Source organism: Copadichromis virginalis, linkage group LG6, assembly GCF_057382275.1.
Source record: "Copadichromis virginalis isolate Kocher_CV1m ecotype Utaka linkage group LG6, C_Virginalis_male_GT1.1, whole genome shotgun sequence".
NCBI lineage: Eukaryota > Metazoa > Chordata > Actinopteri > Cichliformes > Cichlidae > Copadichromis > Copadichromis virginalis.
This window is the reverse complement of record NC_140623.1, coordinates 35,842,563-35,860,570: the sequence shown is the minus strand read 5'-3', so window position 1 is coordinate 35,860,570 and position 18,008 is coordinate 35,842,563. Positions and strand designations below refer to the sequence as shown.

At 38.9% G+C, this 18,008-nt stretch overlaps 2 protein-coding genes across 2 annotated transcripts; both read left to right on the top strand.

Moving 5' to 3' along the window:
• The first annotated feature begins 1,857 nt into the window (after positions 1–1,857).
• Positions 1,858–8,747, top strand: notum2 (notum pectinacetylesterase 2). The gene is made up of 11 exons (XM_085460947.1): positions 1,858–2,183; positions 2,298–2,350; positions 2,917–3,012; positions 3,128–3,188; positions 4,895–5,007; positions 5,134–5,236; positions 5,605–5,793; positions 5,892–5,992; positions 6,899–7,046; positions 7,618–7,665; positions 8,082–8,747. The coding sequence occupies exons 1-11, from the start codon at positions 1,858–1,860 to the stop codon at positions 8,383–8,385; spliced, it is 1,542 nt and encodes a 513-aa protein (XP_085317073.1). The 3' UTR covers positions 8,386–8,747.
• Positions 8,748–10,862: 2,115 nt separating this feature from the next.
• On the top strand, positions 10,863–17,393 carry rps15a (ribosomal protein S15a). The gene is made up of 5 exons (XM_085460189.1): positions 10,863–10,943; positions 11,733–11,870; positions 12,111–12,190; positions 12,519–12,604; positions 17,259–17,393. The coding sequence occupies exons 2-5, from the start codon at positions 11,738–11,740 to the stop codon at positions 17,350–17,352; spliced, it is 393 nt and encodes a 130-aa protein (XP_085316315.1). The 5' UTR covers positions 10,863–10,943; positions 11,733–11,737; the 3' UTR covers positions 17,353–17,393.
• Positions 17,394–18,008: the final 615 nt, after the last annotated feature.

Sequence of the window (18,008 nt, the reverse complement as noted above, 5' to 3'; positions counted from 1 at the left end):
TTGTACAGTTTTCCAATAGAGATGTCAATTTGCCTTTGGCATAATGTATTTATTTTTCTCTTCTTTGCTTTATCATTCTGAAATGTGCACCCTGCAGTCTTTTCAGCCCAGACTACCCTATACAGCCCTGTGCTGCCTTGTGTAGCCACTGGCCTTCCAAGCGATCATTATTTGCTTTGATTGACACTCTGGGATGGTGTGCATTTCATTGATGAGAATTTTAGAGCTCTGGGGCTCGTGATCCTTAGTGATCGGTGGTACGTCACCCTGCAGCCATCCCAGGGGCGACAGCTACAGATCAGTTTCAAATACTCTGTCGCTTTCATCACCAAAGGCAAACTAACTTAACCTGACAAACAGAAGTCTGCAAAGCTGTGGGTAAAGTTACCATCAGTGCACAAAACCTTTAATTCTGCAGGATAGAAATCGCTGAACTTTTTTAGCTTGAGTGATTAGCCCAAGACAAGAACCAAAAGGAGGTTAGAGTATATAAAACTGCTTCAGCAGTCCTCCTTTAATTGTAATCAGCGTCTGTAGATCACAGAAATATGGTAGGATAGTTAAAATTAAGTCTTACAGTGGAGCTGTTAAGTGTTAGGTGGTATCATCTGCATAAAGTGCTTGAAAATTAAACTGAACTGAAAATTGTGCGAGGAATTTACAAATCTTCCTGCATTTGAGTTAATAAAAATAATATGCTTAAATAGTCAGATTGTCTAATGACATAATAAGCTCCAAAGAATTATCTTAATGGGGATTTTGATAAGTAGAAGGCCTTAATCCCCCCCCCCCCCCCCACCACCACCACCACCAATTTTTTTACAAAGAATAATTTGTGTGCTGCAAAGGCCTGACCTTTTATCTTAAGTTCTTTAATGACACTAATGATTTTATTAAATGAAGTAAAGGAACAGAAGCTATTATTCTTTAATTATAATATGTTTTTCTGTTAATGTGCCTTTGAAAAGGACTAAACCACGCTCCTATACTTTATATTAGTTATGTAATGACTTTACCCCAGTAAATAAATTGTTAGATATCTGTTATTCTTGTAAAACTGAGCGTACTTAAAAGAATGAGGCAATGCATAATGCGTATGGTGCTACAACCAAGAAGAGTCTCCTCCACCTGTGCTTTGAGACTGTTGACCATGCGGGAACCTTACGGTACGACTGATTCCCATGTCAGAAAATGTTTGAGGTGGGCGCTCGAATGACCTCTGGGTCACATTCCATGCAAAGCGACTGTGCGGTCATGCTGACCATGTAGATGTTTAAATAAGAAAAAAAAATGGCAATCAGCAGCGGATGGAGGGGGGAGAAGAAGGCGGTTAGGGGTAAAAAGAACTTGTGCATGAGGTACGGTCAGCTGGGAAAGTGCTTGAAGGTGGGTGTGTGCAAAGAATTGAAATATGTTGAAGAGATGCGTGTGTTATCTTTTCTCCTCACCACTAACCATCCAGTACCTCCCCTTGCGGTGTGTCGTCACCAGATGATCTCAGGGCCTGAGAGGAGCTGCAAGAGAAAATGGGAGGAAATCTGATCCATATGGTGGCACTATAAAGGTCGTCGCTGATTTGCAGCCTTCATCAAAACCTGGTCAAGACTTCATCACTTACTCATGACTAGGACCCTCCTCTCGCACCTTGTCACAGTGCACTGAATGTCTCACCAGTCTCTCTCTCCAGCAGAACCAGTTATCTGCCTGACCCTTGGGGTGAGGGGTTCATTGCAGCAATCTTCAAAACTGATTCTTCTTTGAAAGGTAAAGTATTTGCAAGTTGGAAAGTTTTTGAAGATTTCTCATGTTTTGCATGAATTAATCAGCATGTCCCTAATTTTTTATGTTGCCTCAGATATGAAGATACTGGGTCCATTTGTTTTCTTGCTCTTGCTTGGGGGACTGTGGTGTCAGAACAACCGTAATGCTAAAGCTACTGGAAAGTCCACAAAGAAGTCTAGTGGGATCCAACAAGGTGATGCTGGCCAGTCTGCCTCCGCAGCTGATGTTACTTCAGGAAGCACTGGAAGAACTGGAAGCACCTCCAGAAACACCGGAGGCTCAGCCGAATCAAGACAGGAAGGTGCTGCAGGGACTCGTGGAGCTGGACAACAGACAGATGATATGAGGCTGCACTACCTCACAAACACACAAGTTACATGTAATGATGGGACAGTAGCTGGGTGAGAAGTTCTGGTTGTTTTTGCTCTTTAATGTCTGTTTCCTGATTGAGTCAGTGATTTTACAAAGATGGTTTATCTTCTGTTTCTCCTCATGCTCATTCATTTGTTCTACAGGTTTTACCTAAAGGAATTCAGAGGAAGCCGCCGATGGTTGTTATTTCTGGAAGGTGAGTATTTAAAACCCCATATGGTTAATTTAGTCCCCTAAGGTCAGTTTGTTTTAGCGTGACACCCGCTCATTGGAATCTTAATGTGGATGTCATCTTGTCCTGTCAACTTTTTTGGTTGCTGCGTGTCACAGACTTGAATTGAGGTTAACACCGGGGGAGTGTCTTCCAAATTTACTTGTACTCTGATATTGAACACAAATCATTTTCCTGCATGTTACTGAGTGACAAATCAGCAAAAATGAGCAATCTGCATGCTGACAGTTTGTAAATTAAAGAGATCATTCTAGTCTTTTGCTCAACTGTGAATTATTATTGTTATTATTATCTTTTTTCAATTTTATTTATATAACACCAAATCACAACAACAATTGTCTCAAGCTGCTTTATATTGTAAGGTAAAGACCCCATAATAATACAGTTAATGCATACTATGGTCATGTTAGTGTAGCAGCCTGCAGGTGCAACCATTGCTTTCACCATTCCTCACAGGCCTGTGTGATGGGCTAACAAGGGTGTCCCTATCTTGGATGTGAATGTCTAATATTAGTGTCTATTATATTTAGGTGGCTGGTGCTGCTACAGCAGAGAGACCTGTGATTACAGGTACCAAAATATCCCCCGACTAATGAGCTCATCGGGGTGGCCTGAAACTAAAAGAGGTTAGTCAGCCGACAGTGTTTCAGAATGCCTTTCATAGACGTTTCCACAGAGTTGCTTTCTTTGACTAGTGAGGCAAGTGGACATCTGTTTAATGAGCGATTGTTGGATTTACAGGAAGTGGAATATTATCTTCTAAAGCTGAGGACAACCCACACTGGCATAACACAAATATTGTGTAAGTACCTGCATAGATGTGCTTTGTATTTTTGCGGTTAATGAAGGTGTATAAAGACAACTTTTTCTTTGTTCCCATAGTTGTTGTATTAATTAATTTGTGTACATAATGGGAGACACTGCAGGGGAGTAGGATTAAACATTCAACTTACAAATATGAAGATTGTTATTTTTTTGTATTATAAATTTTCTGAACTTTGATGTTTGAATATGTAAATGAAGTGTTATCTTACTAAATAGACACTTCATAAACACATGTTTGTACATCAGAATGAAATGTTTTTACATCAAGATCTTCTGTCACTTTATATATATTGAAACCCTCTTGACAGAAAAATAATTTTTAGGGAAGAATATTCAGTAAATCAAGATATAATTGGTAACATTTATAAAGAATGTCTTTGTAAAAACCTTCGAAAATTAAAAAAATTGGACTAAAACTAAGGTTTTCTGCGTGTAAGTGCTACTGAGTATGTGTATTTTCTATGGATTCTTTACTCATTCTTTAAAGGAAAAAAGTTATAGATGTTTTTATTGGATGTCATAAAACTTCTCCAGTTCATCGTGTGTCCTTGGGCAAGACACTTCACCCGTTGCCTACTGGTGGTGGTCAGAGGGCCCGGTGGCATCAGTGTTCGGCAGCCTCGCCTCTGTCAGTGCGCCCCAGGGCAGCTGTGGCTACAATGTAGCTTGCCATCACCAGTGTGTGAATGTGTGTGTGAATGGGTGGATGACTGGTTGTGTAAAGCGGTTTGGGGTCCTTAGGGACTAGTAAAGTGCTATACAAATACAGGCCATTTACCATTACTTACATTGAGAAAAAATATGCTGAATAAATATTCACAAATATCTGTAAACATCCAGGCCAAAACTGAAAACTGAAAACAGCTATATTAAATTAAATTAACTTAAATTAACACATAAATGTGCATTTTTTTCTGTGCACTAATCTGAGAAATGCTATAAAAAAAACTTGTTTTTAGCTGTAAGGTCGCTTCCTGAAGCTGTTTTAGGTGATTTTTTTGTGTGTGAAACGTTGGATAAAGTGTCTAATGTTACAGTTCCTAAAATGATTGTATCGAAAAACAACAACAACAAAAAGGTTGCATAATCAGGGATTCAGCAAACATATCTTCTTAATGCAGCTGGTAATATGCTTGACTTAAAAAGGATTGAAAACACAATTCCTTGTGCGTGCAACACTTTCAGTGACCCTTTTTATGTCAGACAAGATTACTTAATTATGCAGCACAACAACAAAACTGTATCACCGATTAATGACGAATAAATAATTTATTTTGTTTTCTTTTCCCTTTCTTTCTTTCTTTTGAAGATTGTTTTTTATGTTGAAATGTCGAGGATGACTTTAGTGATCGCACAGCCTGAGGAAAGAAACGTCTGAAAAGTCTGGTGGCACAGCAGGATATATACTGCGTGGTGAACTGGCATATGCGTGTAGTGTTTTGGGTGATATTTTTAACTTTCCGCTTTCATCCATGCAAGCAATTTTAATCTTTAATGATAAAGTTTCGTTTCTGAAATTCAGCAACATGCAGGCTGTGTGATCAAAATAGAGATTTGCCACTTTCTGATATATGACAGAAGTTGTCAGCTCCAGCCTGAGGTGATTTTTATGGGGGAGGGAAGAAACCAACTTCAGGGCCTCCAGCTTTAGTCTAACAAATGTGATTGTCTTCTTTATGGCAGATTCATCCCTTACTGTTCCAGTGATGTGTGGAGCGGCACTGGGCCTGCACCAACACCCCCTTCCAGGCCAAGACAAGGCAGGGACAAAGTCAGAGATAGGAATACAAATGCAAGTAAGTTTCCTCAAATCTTTTACAATAAGGTAACCGTAGCTCCTTTGGATACAAGAAAACATGTATTCTCTAAATGTTCAGTTAATTAGAGAATAAAAATCTTGTCATACTTGTCTTCACTATCAGCTGAATATAACTTCATGGGATCCCTAATCATCCGTGAGGTCATCAAAGATCTCATCCCTAAAGGAATCAAGCAGGCCAAGGTTGTCATGCTGTCTGGTAGCAGGTGAGTTTGTTTTATTGTGCTTTGATGGACAAGAGTCTCTGTACCATCTGGACCGTCTCCATATCTACCATTAAAGTCCTATTTTGGGTGCATCCTCTTGTTAACAATGAAGATGTTTACAGTCAACTGTGATCAGTGACATAATGATTATTAAAGGACCTTGCCCTGTAATGGTGAACATTCCTCCCAGGTTAGCAGCATGGTTCTTGAGACGTCCCCGGGCCCTAAAACAGGATCAACTGAATGTAAAACCTGCTAAATGTTTACTTCCCCGCTATGAGCTGGCATGCACTGTCAGTTTGATATCCTAAACAAAAATGTCACCCTCAAAGCCAAACTATTTATTCATTTTCTTGGCTCCCCTGCAGCGCTGGTGGAACAGGTGTTTTGCTCAACATTGAGAGGGTGGCCAGTCAGCTCCAGCAGCTTGGTGCAGAAGCTCAGGTCCGAGGCCTCGTGGACTCAGGCTGGTTTCTGGAGAGCAAGCAGCAAAGATCACCAAACTGCCCTGAGACAGTTTCCTGCTCACCTGAGGATGCTATCAAGATTGGACTCAGGTGAAGACAATATTTAGATCTCTTCCTATGCCCGATGTAGGATTTGGAAATCATATTATTCGTGAATTTTATTGATTAACTGTGCATTATTATCTCAGGCTGTGGAATGGGGTTGTTCCTGACAGATGTCGGCAGCTCTTTAAAAGAGGGGAGGAGTGGAAGTGCTTCTTCGGTCATAGACTATACTCTACTTTGACGTGTGAGTGTTGACTGGTGTCTTTGTTTATGATGATGTTTTAAATTTAAATGCACACCATATGACATGACTTGAGCAGTTCAGAAATAATGAGCACTGACATATTAGAACTGTGAATTTCCTTCACTCAATCAGTGAACAGACTGATTCCCACGCTGATGACATGATAAGCCAATGTAAGTTCATCTGGACTGCATCATTTTTTTAGAGGCCTTCTGAATATTATAGCCCTCGATGCAAACTTTTAAGATCTTTATTGTCACATATATGGAATTTTAAAGTTGCTAAATCAGCAAAGCATATAAAAGCACGTTTAGTCAAAATCTCCAAATCAGGGTCTGAAATTAAAGAAAAGAGATTTTCTATGTAAATCTTGAAACTCTAACTGCTACGCTGGTGCGTAAACTTTTAGATCATGACATTCTGAGTTGTATTCACTGTAATCATTGAAAAGGGGGCCAGTGTGGCTAGTAACAGTATGTTTAACTGGTGGATTTTTTCATTTTGGCTGTTAAATATAAAAACTTTTTAGAGACTGGTCTAAATAACAAATTTAATCACCAACTGAGGCCAGCGCAAAAACCTGCAGATCTTATGAAATTGTACACACAGAAAGAAAAAAAAAAGATCACGAACATGGCAGTGAACATAAATCCAAAAGACCCTACGTAGCTCTTCAGGTAGTTCCTGACTTTGTTTGACCCCTACTCATCCAGGGGAGTGTATATATCTGTGTGTGTGTGTGTGTGTGTGTGTGTGTGTGTGTGTGTGTGTGTGTGTGTGTGTGTGTGTGTGTGTGTGTGTGTGTGTGTGTGTGTGTGTGGATACAGCTTAATAACTGGCAGGAAGTGACTAATAGACTTGATGGAATTTACTGATTTGATCAACTAAATGTTATTTTCCCTACAGCCCCTGTGTTTATTGTACAGTGGCTGTTTGATGAGGAACAGCTGAGGGTGGAAAACATCTATATAGGGGGACAGAGCATGTCTGAGGACCAGTGGCAGTACATACAGAACCTGGGCTTGGAGCTCAAAAACTCCCTGAGAGATGTTACGTAAGTTCCGTAGAACTTATCATATATTGACGTCTAAACATTACTAACATTAACAGAACATAAAAACTGTATGTTTAGCACTCATTGATTTCCAGCCATTTCCTGAAATTGAAATTAAGCCCTTTCGACAACACGGAACTGCTTTTTAGTGTTTTCTTTTAATATTCTTGACCATTGATAGTGGCAAATACAATCATTCGTTTTAATAGATCAGGAAATCAATTCAATCTACAATTTATAATTATAAAAAAATATTTTAAAATAGAATTGGTGACTTTAACAAAATGTAATAGAGCTTGCAGAGCAGTGGTGGTGAGCTACTATCCACTTTCCATTTGTACATTTACATATCAAAGCCTGTAACTGTTGAGTGAACTGCCAGCCATTTAAAACAGCAGACAATCAAATTCTATGTTAACATCCAACAGTTCCTTGACGTTCTCTGTGCCATCTATGCATTCCTGTCAAAAGTCATCATCACGCAGTGACTAGATTCAAATCTTACTATAGCTAGTTGAAAAATAAATCAAGATGAATTTTAACAAATGCTCTCTCTTTGCGTGTCTTTTAGGGCTGTATTTGCTCCGTCCTGTCTCTCCCACACACTAATTACCAAAAGGTAAGAATGGATATTCAAGTTCACCTGGCACCCTTGTTTTTTCTCCCCAGCAGTCATATCTACCCAGTGAGCTCATGCTGCTGTTTTTGTTTTGCTTGTTCATCAAACCACATTGTCACCAAATGCCACTTCACACTTTCTCTAGCCTCCCAGTACCACTTTAACATAGAGATTATTTAGTTGTTCACATGGACATTGATGGGTCATTGCAGTCTTGTATAAGTATACTTAGTTATGCTGAAGTTCAAGGTCTTTTGTAGCTTTGTATGCTGCAACACTTGCAGTTGCAAACCTTAAAGTAAAACAGTTTCCTGCCATTTGCCCTTTTCTGGTCCTTAATTACTAACTCTGACAACCTTCCCATTTTTCTTTCTTTATTTCTAATTCATAACTTCTCCTTCTTGTTGTTCCTAAAGTAACTGGACAAGTTTTCAAGTTAGAGGCACGTCTCTGCCACGTGCCCTTCAATGCTGGGACAGGAGTCTGGAAGCAATACGTAACAACAGGACCCCGGCTAAAGGATGTCCTTTTCACCTCGTGGATTCCTGTCAGTGGCCACAGTGTAACCCCACCTGCCCAACTTTGGTGGATAAGACCACCCAGCAGGAGCTTACCTTGCTCCAGATGCTGGTAGCCATGGGTCTGGACCTCCAGAGGCTGGGCCTGGATCCCCAGGGAGATGCAGATTCTCTTGTCAGCATGGTCAGGAATGGTGGCTAAGTGTGAAAATTTAGGGTACACGAAAGGTTAGCCAGAGGCTTAATAGATGAAAACAAATGTGTTGAAAATTTAACGTAACCATAGAAATGCTGTAGAAATCTGGTTACTATGTCTTGTGCTACTCAGCATTCCATTATGCTCCACATGACTGTTCACTTTGAGACTTGGCTGGAGGGTATGTCACTGCATCTGGGTTTGAATGGTTTAGTGGGCCCTCTACTGGACACCAGTGGAAAGAGGTGTTGCAGCTGTACTGATCAACAAGCTTAGTGTTTAGCAGATGGCTGTGCATAACCTCCTACAACACACTTTCAGCCTGATCACTCCACAGGAACATGTAACATCAGAGCATGGTAGTAGAGTTGTAATGAATAGAAAGTACCTGAAAGCTGACGGAGACACAAACATTTTGCTCAAACAAGATAGAAATGCTTTTGTGTTCATGCAGCTTTTAGCAGTTAAACTTTATACTCTTTATCTACAGTCTGTTTTAGTTATTCACTGATTTCCACCATGCATTATTGAAAAATACAGAATCTGTCAAATTTCTAGTAATCAGATTACTACATAATAATACACAAATGAGCTAAATGTTCAACTTTTTTGGAGAAAACATATCAAAAAGTTTCACTTACTTTTACTCAGTAATTTTTGGTGCACTTAGTTCCAAAGACACTACCGATTTTGGTGACTTAGTTTGAGTGTGTAGATTCCGATGCTATGCTGACATACATATATTTATATATATACATATATTACATAGTATCTATACATACTTTCTATGCATGCAAAATAGAAATGTGATTAGTTATTGTAATATTTCTGTGTAGGGCAGACAAAGGTGATCAGTGACCTACCACAATAATTTGTGAGTTTATTCAAGGAAAAAAACACAGTTTTGACATGTGAACTTATTAATGTAAAAAAACAAAAAACAAAAAACGCTGCAGTTACTCACTGCACAGTTGTGACAATCTATGTCTAGTGACATACACAGACATAATGCAACTAGTATTTCATAGGGCTTAATATTGCAGTCCTTCATTGTTGTTAAAGCATGATTTTTCATAATGTTGTGCTGTTTTTGCATTTACAGATAATGCTGTATCTGTATGTTTTAATTTCCTTTAGGTACTGCAATAAGGGTGTTGCACGTGTCAAAATGTGGAATAAAAAATATGATGTGGATCTGAGAGTTTGCACTTTGCAATCTGTTTTATTATACTCTTCACAGAGTCTGAGTCAGAATACACATTGAGAAGATTCAATAATTGTTGAAAGTATATTTTACAGTTTCCTTCTATGAGGAGCACCAAGTCCATAGAGACTGTTAGCAAATGTGAGAACAGCAGAAACAATATGAAATAATGACATAAATGATGGTTTAATTCAGTTCAGTTCAATTCAATTCAGTTGAGTTTTATTTGTATAGCTTTAAATTGTAAGGATTTATTGTAAGGTAAAAAACCTACAATAATACAGAGAAACCACCAATAATCAGATGACCCTCTGTGAGCAAGTGCTTTGACAAAAGTGGGAAGAAAAAACTCCCTTTTAACATGAATATATGCCCCTTTTTTCTTTACTCACCACCAAGGTAGCACACTGGCTGTACTGTCCTTCAAATTCCAGGCTAATCTCTGAGTCCTCATTTATGAGAATATTTAAAAAACAAAAATCAGAGTCTTATTTGCCTAATGACCAAAAAAGTGTTCCTTGAAATTGGAAATTTTATTTGCAACGGCGTCAACAAATCTTACTAAGTAAACACAAGAACAGGAAATGGCGTTGTTTTTAGTTAGTGTGAATATTCACAAATTTGTCAACATACAACCATGACCAGACATATTCACTGAGATATGACATTGAGAGTTAATTGCCTTTCCAAGTCTTCAATTTACAATATCTATTCTGAACTTCAATATTTTCCCTGGGCAAAACAAACAAACAAACAAAATATAATTTTGGCTTCTCTCGTATTTCCTAAGGGGTGGCCAGATCAGATGGATCTGCATGTTTTATTATATGCTGGATGCCCTTAGCCAGGTTTAGGACTGGAAATAATAATAATATTGTGTACATACTCATGTATATTTTCATATTCATATATTTTCACTTTTAAAAGCACTCATAGTTAATCTCCTGGATATTAATGCAGTACACTCATCGTCCCTTGGGGACACTGCTTTAAATTTCACATTTATACAAAGCGCTTAGGGACACTTGACAGTAAAGTTATTTATTTTTCTGAATTTCATCTTCGTTTGAGGTCGAAGAAAGTGGCCCACTTAAGCCCACAACTATAAAAAAATAAGACGATTTTTCCAAACCTGCCAAACAAAATAAAATATTAGTTACTTATAAATGTCAGACTTCTTATAAAACGCTGGCAGTTTTCAGGGACAAAATAAACATGAATTTTTCGGTACGTGGGCATTGTTGGGGGAGTTTGGGCTTTGGCGCTGTGGGCCATCTCGGCTTGAAAAAGTCTCGACCTTTTTTCCCATAATGCACTGCAAGATTTTCGTACTTCCTCTTTCCGCCATATTGCAGAACCGGTAAGATGTGTTTTTACATCGTCACCTTCAATCTTTTAAGTATCTAAAGCATCATATTGTGAAATAATCCATAAGTGAGTCCATTTCGAAGTCAAAGTTGGTAGTAATGATTTGGGCTGATTATGGTTTCCATTAGTGAAGCGGATTCATAATTTTTGTCCTGTGTTAGCGGGACTGCCTGGCCCCGGGAATTGGTGCGTTCAGGGCGGCTTGATGGCTTGATAGCTGTTAGCTTTGCTCCCAGTTATGCGAGTTTCAAATGTCCAACGAATAAGACATTTTAGCTGTCCGTACAGGTCTGTATGTGGTACATATTGTCGATAATATTTTGACCGTTGTAACTGCAGAACTAAGGGCACTACTTACTGTGGCGTTTGCATTTGGATAAGCTAAGTAGCTAATCTGAGTGCTCATGAATGACCATGCTTCAGTGGAAGGCTCCGTTTTTCCTCTCTTAGTGTAACTGAAGCCACAGCATTACTTGTCAAGAGTAAAGTGTGAGCAGTATTTAACCTGCCATCTCTGGAAAATATTAGCCGCCAGGCTCATAATTGTAGACGGAAGGAAAAGGGTCGGCATGATTCGTGTTAGCAAGGTTTTGCTAACTAGGCTTTCTTTTACTTAAGTCCTCCTTTGTAGTGTAGTGAGCATTTTTGTCAAATTCACTGAGTTTTTTTTTTTTGTAACGTTTCACCATCAGTGTTCTAGTGTAGTCTGTAGAACTAATTTCCTTCTTGTCCAGGCCTTTGGATCTAATGCTAAAAGTCTTTTTTGTGTGTGTGTCCACAGGCATCATGGTGCGCATGAACGTTCTCGCAGATGCTCTCAAAAGCATCAACAATGCTGAGAAGCGTGGGAAACGTCAGGTCCTCATCAGGCCCTGCTCCAAGGTTATTGTGCGCTTCCTAACCGTCATGATGAAGCACGGTGAGTGTCATTATGTTAAAGGTGTATGCGTTCCAAGTTGATACTTTATGCACCACATGCAGTTGTAAAGCATCTTGAAGGGCTGACTGCTTTGTTTGTGTGTACAGTTGGTAAAATTATAACTTCAGTTTAATTTGAGACCTCTAGAAGCACCCTGATGTGTTTAACTTAATGTGTATAATAATTATGCGCATTAATAACGTGTTTAACTTAATGGTCTTTGTCATTTGTGCCTTGCAGGTTATATTGGTGAGTTTGAGATCATTGATGACCACAGAGCCGGAAAAATTGTTGTCAATCTCACAGGCAGGCTGAACAAGGTAAATATAACCAACCTGCACTGTTATTCATGTCACTTCTTTGATAGTTTTAAACACATGCTTTGTTTCTTTTGCTATGAACGACTGAAGGAAATATAATTTTATGTTAGTGCCATTTAAGTTAACTTGGGTCTTAAAGGGCTTCTAGTGATAATGGCGACAGAGAAGCTGTTTCTATACAGTCTTTACAGTTATGTACCAATAAGTCAGTGGCCATTGTTTTCATTTCGATATGTTAAACTTGGTTTAACTCTTATCATTGTCTAGCCTTGCTTGTAGCTTTAATGCTTTGTGAATGGAGTCTAAACCACTCTTTCTCTCTTGTCAGTGTGGCGTGATTAGTCCACGTTTTGATCTCCAACTCAAGGACCTGGAGAAGTGGCAGAACAACCTGCTGCCCTCAAGACAGTTTGGGTGAGAACTATTTGTCATCACACTTTGAATGCAAAAACCAATAGAAATGAGCAACCAGGCATTTCTAAGTGTATTTTGGCCCCTAAATGTCTCTATATGATGAGTGAGGCTCTGGTTTGAAAGGTGTGCCATTTGCTCCTCTGATGCCTTCTCTTTGTTGGCCCTGCCTGACAAAATGGTGTAGTTGGTTAGTGTTTCAGGTGGTTAACTGTGTCGATCCATATGTCTCGATTTGTTATGAGTAACTGTAGCATAAGTATCGCCGTTAGTCGCTTTTAAATGTTTTGGGCACAATGCAACTGGACAAAGATTTATTTTGTATAAGGCAGCCACAAGTGGATGTTTTTATTTATTTTAAATTGCACTCTTAATAGTTTTTCAGACAGATGTGTGACTAGTACAGAACTATACTAGGCCCATCGATCAGATGGCTACCACACTGTTTCTGTAGTCCTGCACACATTACATTGTTAATGTGTTTCCCTGTTGGTTGGATGATCTGTCTGAAAGATCATTTTACGATCTGTTACAGTTGTGATCTAGAGGGCAGAGAGGACATTGCTGCTGTCTCAGCCTGTAGCTGAGTTTAAAGATATGCAGCTGATTGAAGTGTCTTCATAAAAAAAACAGCTTTAAGAAGCATTAAAAACCTGTTTAATGCTTCTTGAGCAGGTGGTGTGATAAAGTACTCTAATTGTCTTTTTACTCAAAGGTTTTGATGTAGTTTGTGCTTACAGTAGGGCTGTAATTTAATTTTATTTACAATTTTATCTCCAGGTACTATGAAAACAGGATGAAATGACTACTTTATTTTTTACATTCATTATTGCTTCCCTTACCCATGTTTTATAAATCACTTGTGTACATTTATTTTACTCTGTCACTCACAGTTTAGTCTCACTCTAATCAAGATGACTAAAAGATTTAGTTGTGAAGATCTAGCTGGATGAAGTAAAACAAGGTTCCTGGGGGTGAGCGTGTCAAAGGATCCTTAAGTTTCCTTTGATTCCAAATTGCTCAGGGTCACTGACTTTGTCGGTGTTGCTTTCAGTAGCGAATGACAGTTGGCCTTCAGCTTTAGCTGATAGTTGAGCTGTTCTCCCCCATGGTGGTTCTCTGAGGTATCCAAATGTACTTTTGGCTGTGTCGTCTCCTTTGTCTGCGCCCTCACCCTCCGCCCTGTATTGGTAGCAGGCCAGAAATCTGTTGTCCTTGCGACACCAGCTTTATCATTAAAAACATCTCTAAGGCCTAACTCACGACTACATAACAGCATTACCAGCAACTTTTAAATTAGAATTTTTTTTCACTGTACAGATCAAAGAAATGGCTTCAGAAAGCAGAGCAATAAAGACTTTTTAGTTATAGTTTTTTTTTTTTTTTAAAAACATTACCCACCTTGACTCCACTGTGGCATTACTGTGTCTGACAGAGAGGGAGGCTGCAGCTGTTATCATACGTGTGGCTGGAAAAGAACTTTGGCTGAATTTTTATAACAATTTTGGTTCCCACACATGCCCCTTAATACGTTTTGCAGATGTCACTCAAATTGGGGGAGTGTTATCTCATCACTGTTGAGGCCTAAAATCTGTTCAGCCAACTTGGTGTCACCCCTGTGACACTCCCTCCTCCTCTTTCCTTTTTTTCTTTTAATCAAGCAACTGAGAATGAGTTGGCTTTTTTGGTGTCTGTCCACTGATGAGGCAGCAGCTCCTCTAAAGACTGCATTTAAAGAATTAAATGTCCTAAACTAATAATTACAGCTTTTTTCTTTTTCTTTTTTTAATGGTAATATGATGCAGTGTCCCAAAAGGTTGAATCTGTTCATCTGGATGTAGCGTTTTCAGTGGGAGAATCAACCTTTTGGGATTTACTTACCGGGATGATTGAGCATACATTGAGACATGATGCAGTGTGTTACCTTATCCTGAGGTTAAGGCTACATTTAGCGTTTTGCTTTGACAAATTCCATCAGCATCAGACTCGAGAGCACAGACTTCACTAAAGCAGCCAAGCATACTTAACTGCTTCAGACATGTATGTTGACCATGTACATGTATGATGTTGTGACATCTTTTGCAGACAGTATATTGCTTTTAGCGACAATGTCAATAAATGTGGCAAATAAACTTGTGATTATTATGCTCTGTCAAGCATGACAGGAGAGCACACATCGTAAAAGCACATCAGTATTAGAATGTGGGTGTTTTACGCCTTTGTTATTGGACAGTAAGGAATTAAACAGCAGCTATGTTTGAACAAATTAACACTGCACCGATTGTCTACATACTTACCAATGTAACTCCGCTCCTTTGTAAGGGTTTGAGTGGTTGGTGTTGGAAATAAAGGGCATGGTGCGTGCCCTGGATGGTGTACAGTTTGTACTGTTGTTGGCTCTCTTGGGTGCATTTGGACTTAATTAGGAAAGAACGAAGTATTTTCTTTCTACACCATAAAATCTCAACAACGGATTAATTTTAGCAGACTTTAGTACTAAACTCCAGCAACGCAAACACACTGTAGCACTTCACAAACTTCAACCAGCTCTGAGGTGAACGAAAGTCTGTTTAACTTTTAAAGACCTGTGCTCGTAGAGCTTTTGGGACAACTATGGGTAATAACTGTGAGGCAAAATATTTTTATACTTTGCTGGAAATGCAACATTAACAGCAGCACTTCAGAGTCCCATATTTTACTGCAAAGTATACGCAGACTCAAACTTGTTTTTACAAAGAAATATTTGGTAAATTTTGATTAGAATATTTTCGTATGTGGACACTGAATTTGAGCCTAAGCTTTTAATTTGGGAGATAAAGGTCTTTGTTTTTGGAGATCCTTTTGTTTTTGAATGGAAATGCCAAAAATGAGCGTGAATAGGATCGAGATTGTTGTGACAGTTGTAGTTAAGCTTTGATGTGTTAAATTAGAGCTGGGCGATACGAGATTTTTTCATATCACGATATGTTTTTTTCATTTCAGGCGATAACGATATCTATCACGATATAAGCCAAATAACTATATTTGTAAGATTTAAATGTGCCGTTGCTCACAAGTAAAATGTGAAATAATCAGCAGCTTGTTTTTATTTAAATATTTATTTCCCATAATAAGTTCAACAGGGTAGATGTACTTAAGGAACATGAGACTTTTTCAGATAAATAAAGGCAAATATTACAAACTACACAAAAGGCAGCCGCTAAAGCGTTTAAGTTTCAAAATAGAACAAACGAAACAGACTAAATTGTCAATTCCACTTAGAAACAAAATATAATTCTAAAAATAAATCTTAGTTTGTTTTACAGAAGAACAGACAAAACTGACTAACTTTTGTCAATATCAAATAAACTGAGAACTAAAAGGAAATTCTCAATCTCTCCTTGTTGTATAGCTTAGCTTTTCAAACAGTTTTAACAGTTACTTTAGTCTGACAAAAGCCGAATGACGAATTAGCGCTTCCAGTCAGAGACTGAGGCTACGTCCACACGTACACGGGTATTTTTGAAAACTGAGATTTTTCGTTTTAAAAAATAATCCCGTCCACACATAAAGGCAGAAATGAAGGAAAACGCTGCTATGAACATGCCAAAGCAGCAGGTGGCGCTAGATTCCTAACCGTGCAGAAATGTTGGCCAATCAGAAGTCTAGAAGCCTCGGTGGGAAAAAGTAAACAAAGCTGCGGCATAGAAGCAGAACAGAGTCGTATGTATGGAGGGACAGTAACTGTGTGTATATGTAAGCATTTAAACACTGCAGAGAGTAGAATTAACAGTAACAGTATTGTAGAAATTCATTTCACCGAAACAATAACGCGGCGCACAGTGTGACGCATGCACCAGTTTATTGTATTTCCAGACTTGCTTTCGGCACAATTTACAGTGCACGCTACTCTGTTTTTTGTCAGACTTGAAATAGCCGAAATACCTTCACACTACGGAACTTCTTTGGCTCTTCCGTTCGACAATCTCTCCGGCGTTGGAACCATCATCTGTTTTCTCTTCGGTCACGCTCGGTTGATTTTTCTAGTCGGCACACTCATTTCCTCCATTACGCGCTGGCTCCATTACCCGCTGGCTGCTTCCCAAACAAACACACGTGCGGCTTGGCACTTGTGCTGTACGTAACAAGTCACGCGACGTGACGCTGCGGCTGTGATTGGTTCGGCTCTGCGCTACTTAATTTGGATTGGCTGACCTTTTTTTTATTTTTTATTTTTATTTTTTAAGAGGACAAGAGCGGTGAAGTCTATCGCGATAGTTTAATTTCTCTATCGAGTAAAAGTTATATCGCGATACATATCGTTATCGTTCTATCGCCCAGCTCTATGTTAAATGCAGTTGCTTTTGGAGCATGAAATCCATAGTAACCTGCAGACATATTGGGCCCAGTTTGCATCAGCCACTGACTCTCTATTAAAGTATGGGTTAATATTTCAATGGGATTTTTTAATAGCTTTATTTGAATATTTTGCAGCTTCTGTTTAGGTAAAGCGCAGAAGGGTAAAATATAATGTAATTTTGGGAGTTCTATATAGAAGTTGGTACTTTTTCTTGTTAAACACTCCCATAGCTGGCAGCAGTTTCACTTAATGTTTTGGAAGATGCAGTCATAAATGTGCTGCACATTTTAATGCTCTGTTTGACTCTTGTTTCCATAGATACATTGTGCTGACCACCTCAGCTGGCATCATGGATCATGAAGAGGCCAGACGAAAACACACAGGAGGCAAAATCCTTGGATTCTTTTTCTAAAATGTAAAGAACTGCAAATAAAAAAAAACAACCAGAGGAAAGCTGGCAGGCTACTGTGATTTCTTACGTACAGTGAAGTGTTTGAGCCAGGACTTGAAGTGTGTGCTGTTGGCGGTTGATGGTTTGATTTCTTTGATAACTTGACGTGTCACTGTGGCACTACAATTAATGTTACTTAATCATAATTGTACAAAAGTAGGCTCAATGAGCAAAACAAGAACATGAATCGTGTTCAAAGGTTTGAACTACCACACAAACCACATCAACTCCAGAAATTGGAGATGTATAGTAAAGTGGCTTCAGATAACAGCTAAGCCTGAAAGTCCACAAAGAAACCCAGTAACTGCTACAAATGCAGTGCAGACAAGACAAAGTAATTTTTCAACCAGTTTGTTCCTCGGTCAAAGCTCCAATTGGTTTGAGAATTGAGAAAGTGATGATCTATTGATCAGTCTGCCCGCAGGCATCACCTGAAAGCATGTGGCTGCCTATTGAGACAACTAGAAACCATTTACACAAAGTACGAGTGATTGGATGTTGTTGTGACCTGGGAACAGACCCTAGAGGACTTCATCCATAAAGCTATACGCTGACAGTGGGTAGATATTGAGTCTGGGCTCAGGAAAAACCTCAAATAAATACATCTGTGCCGTACA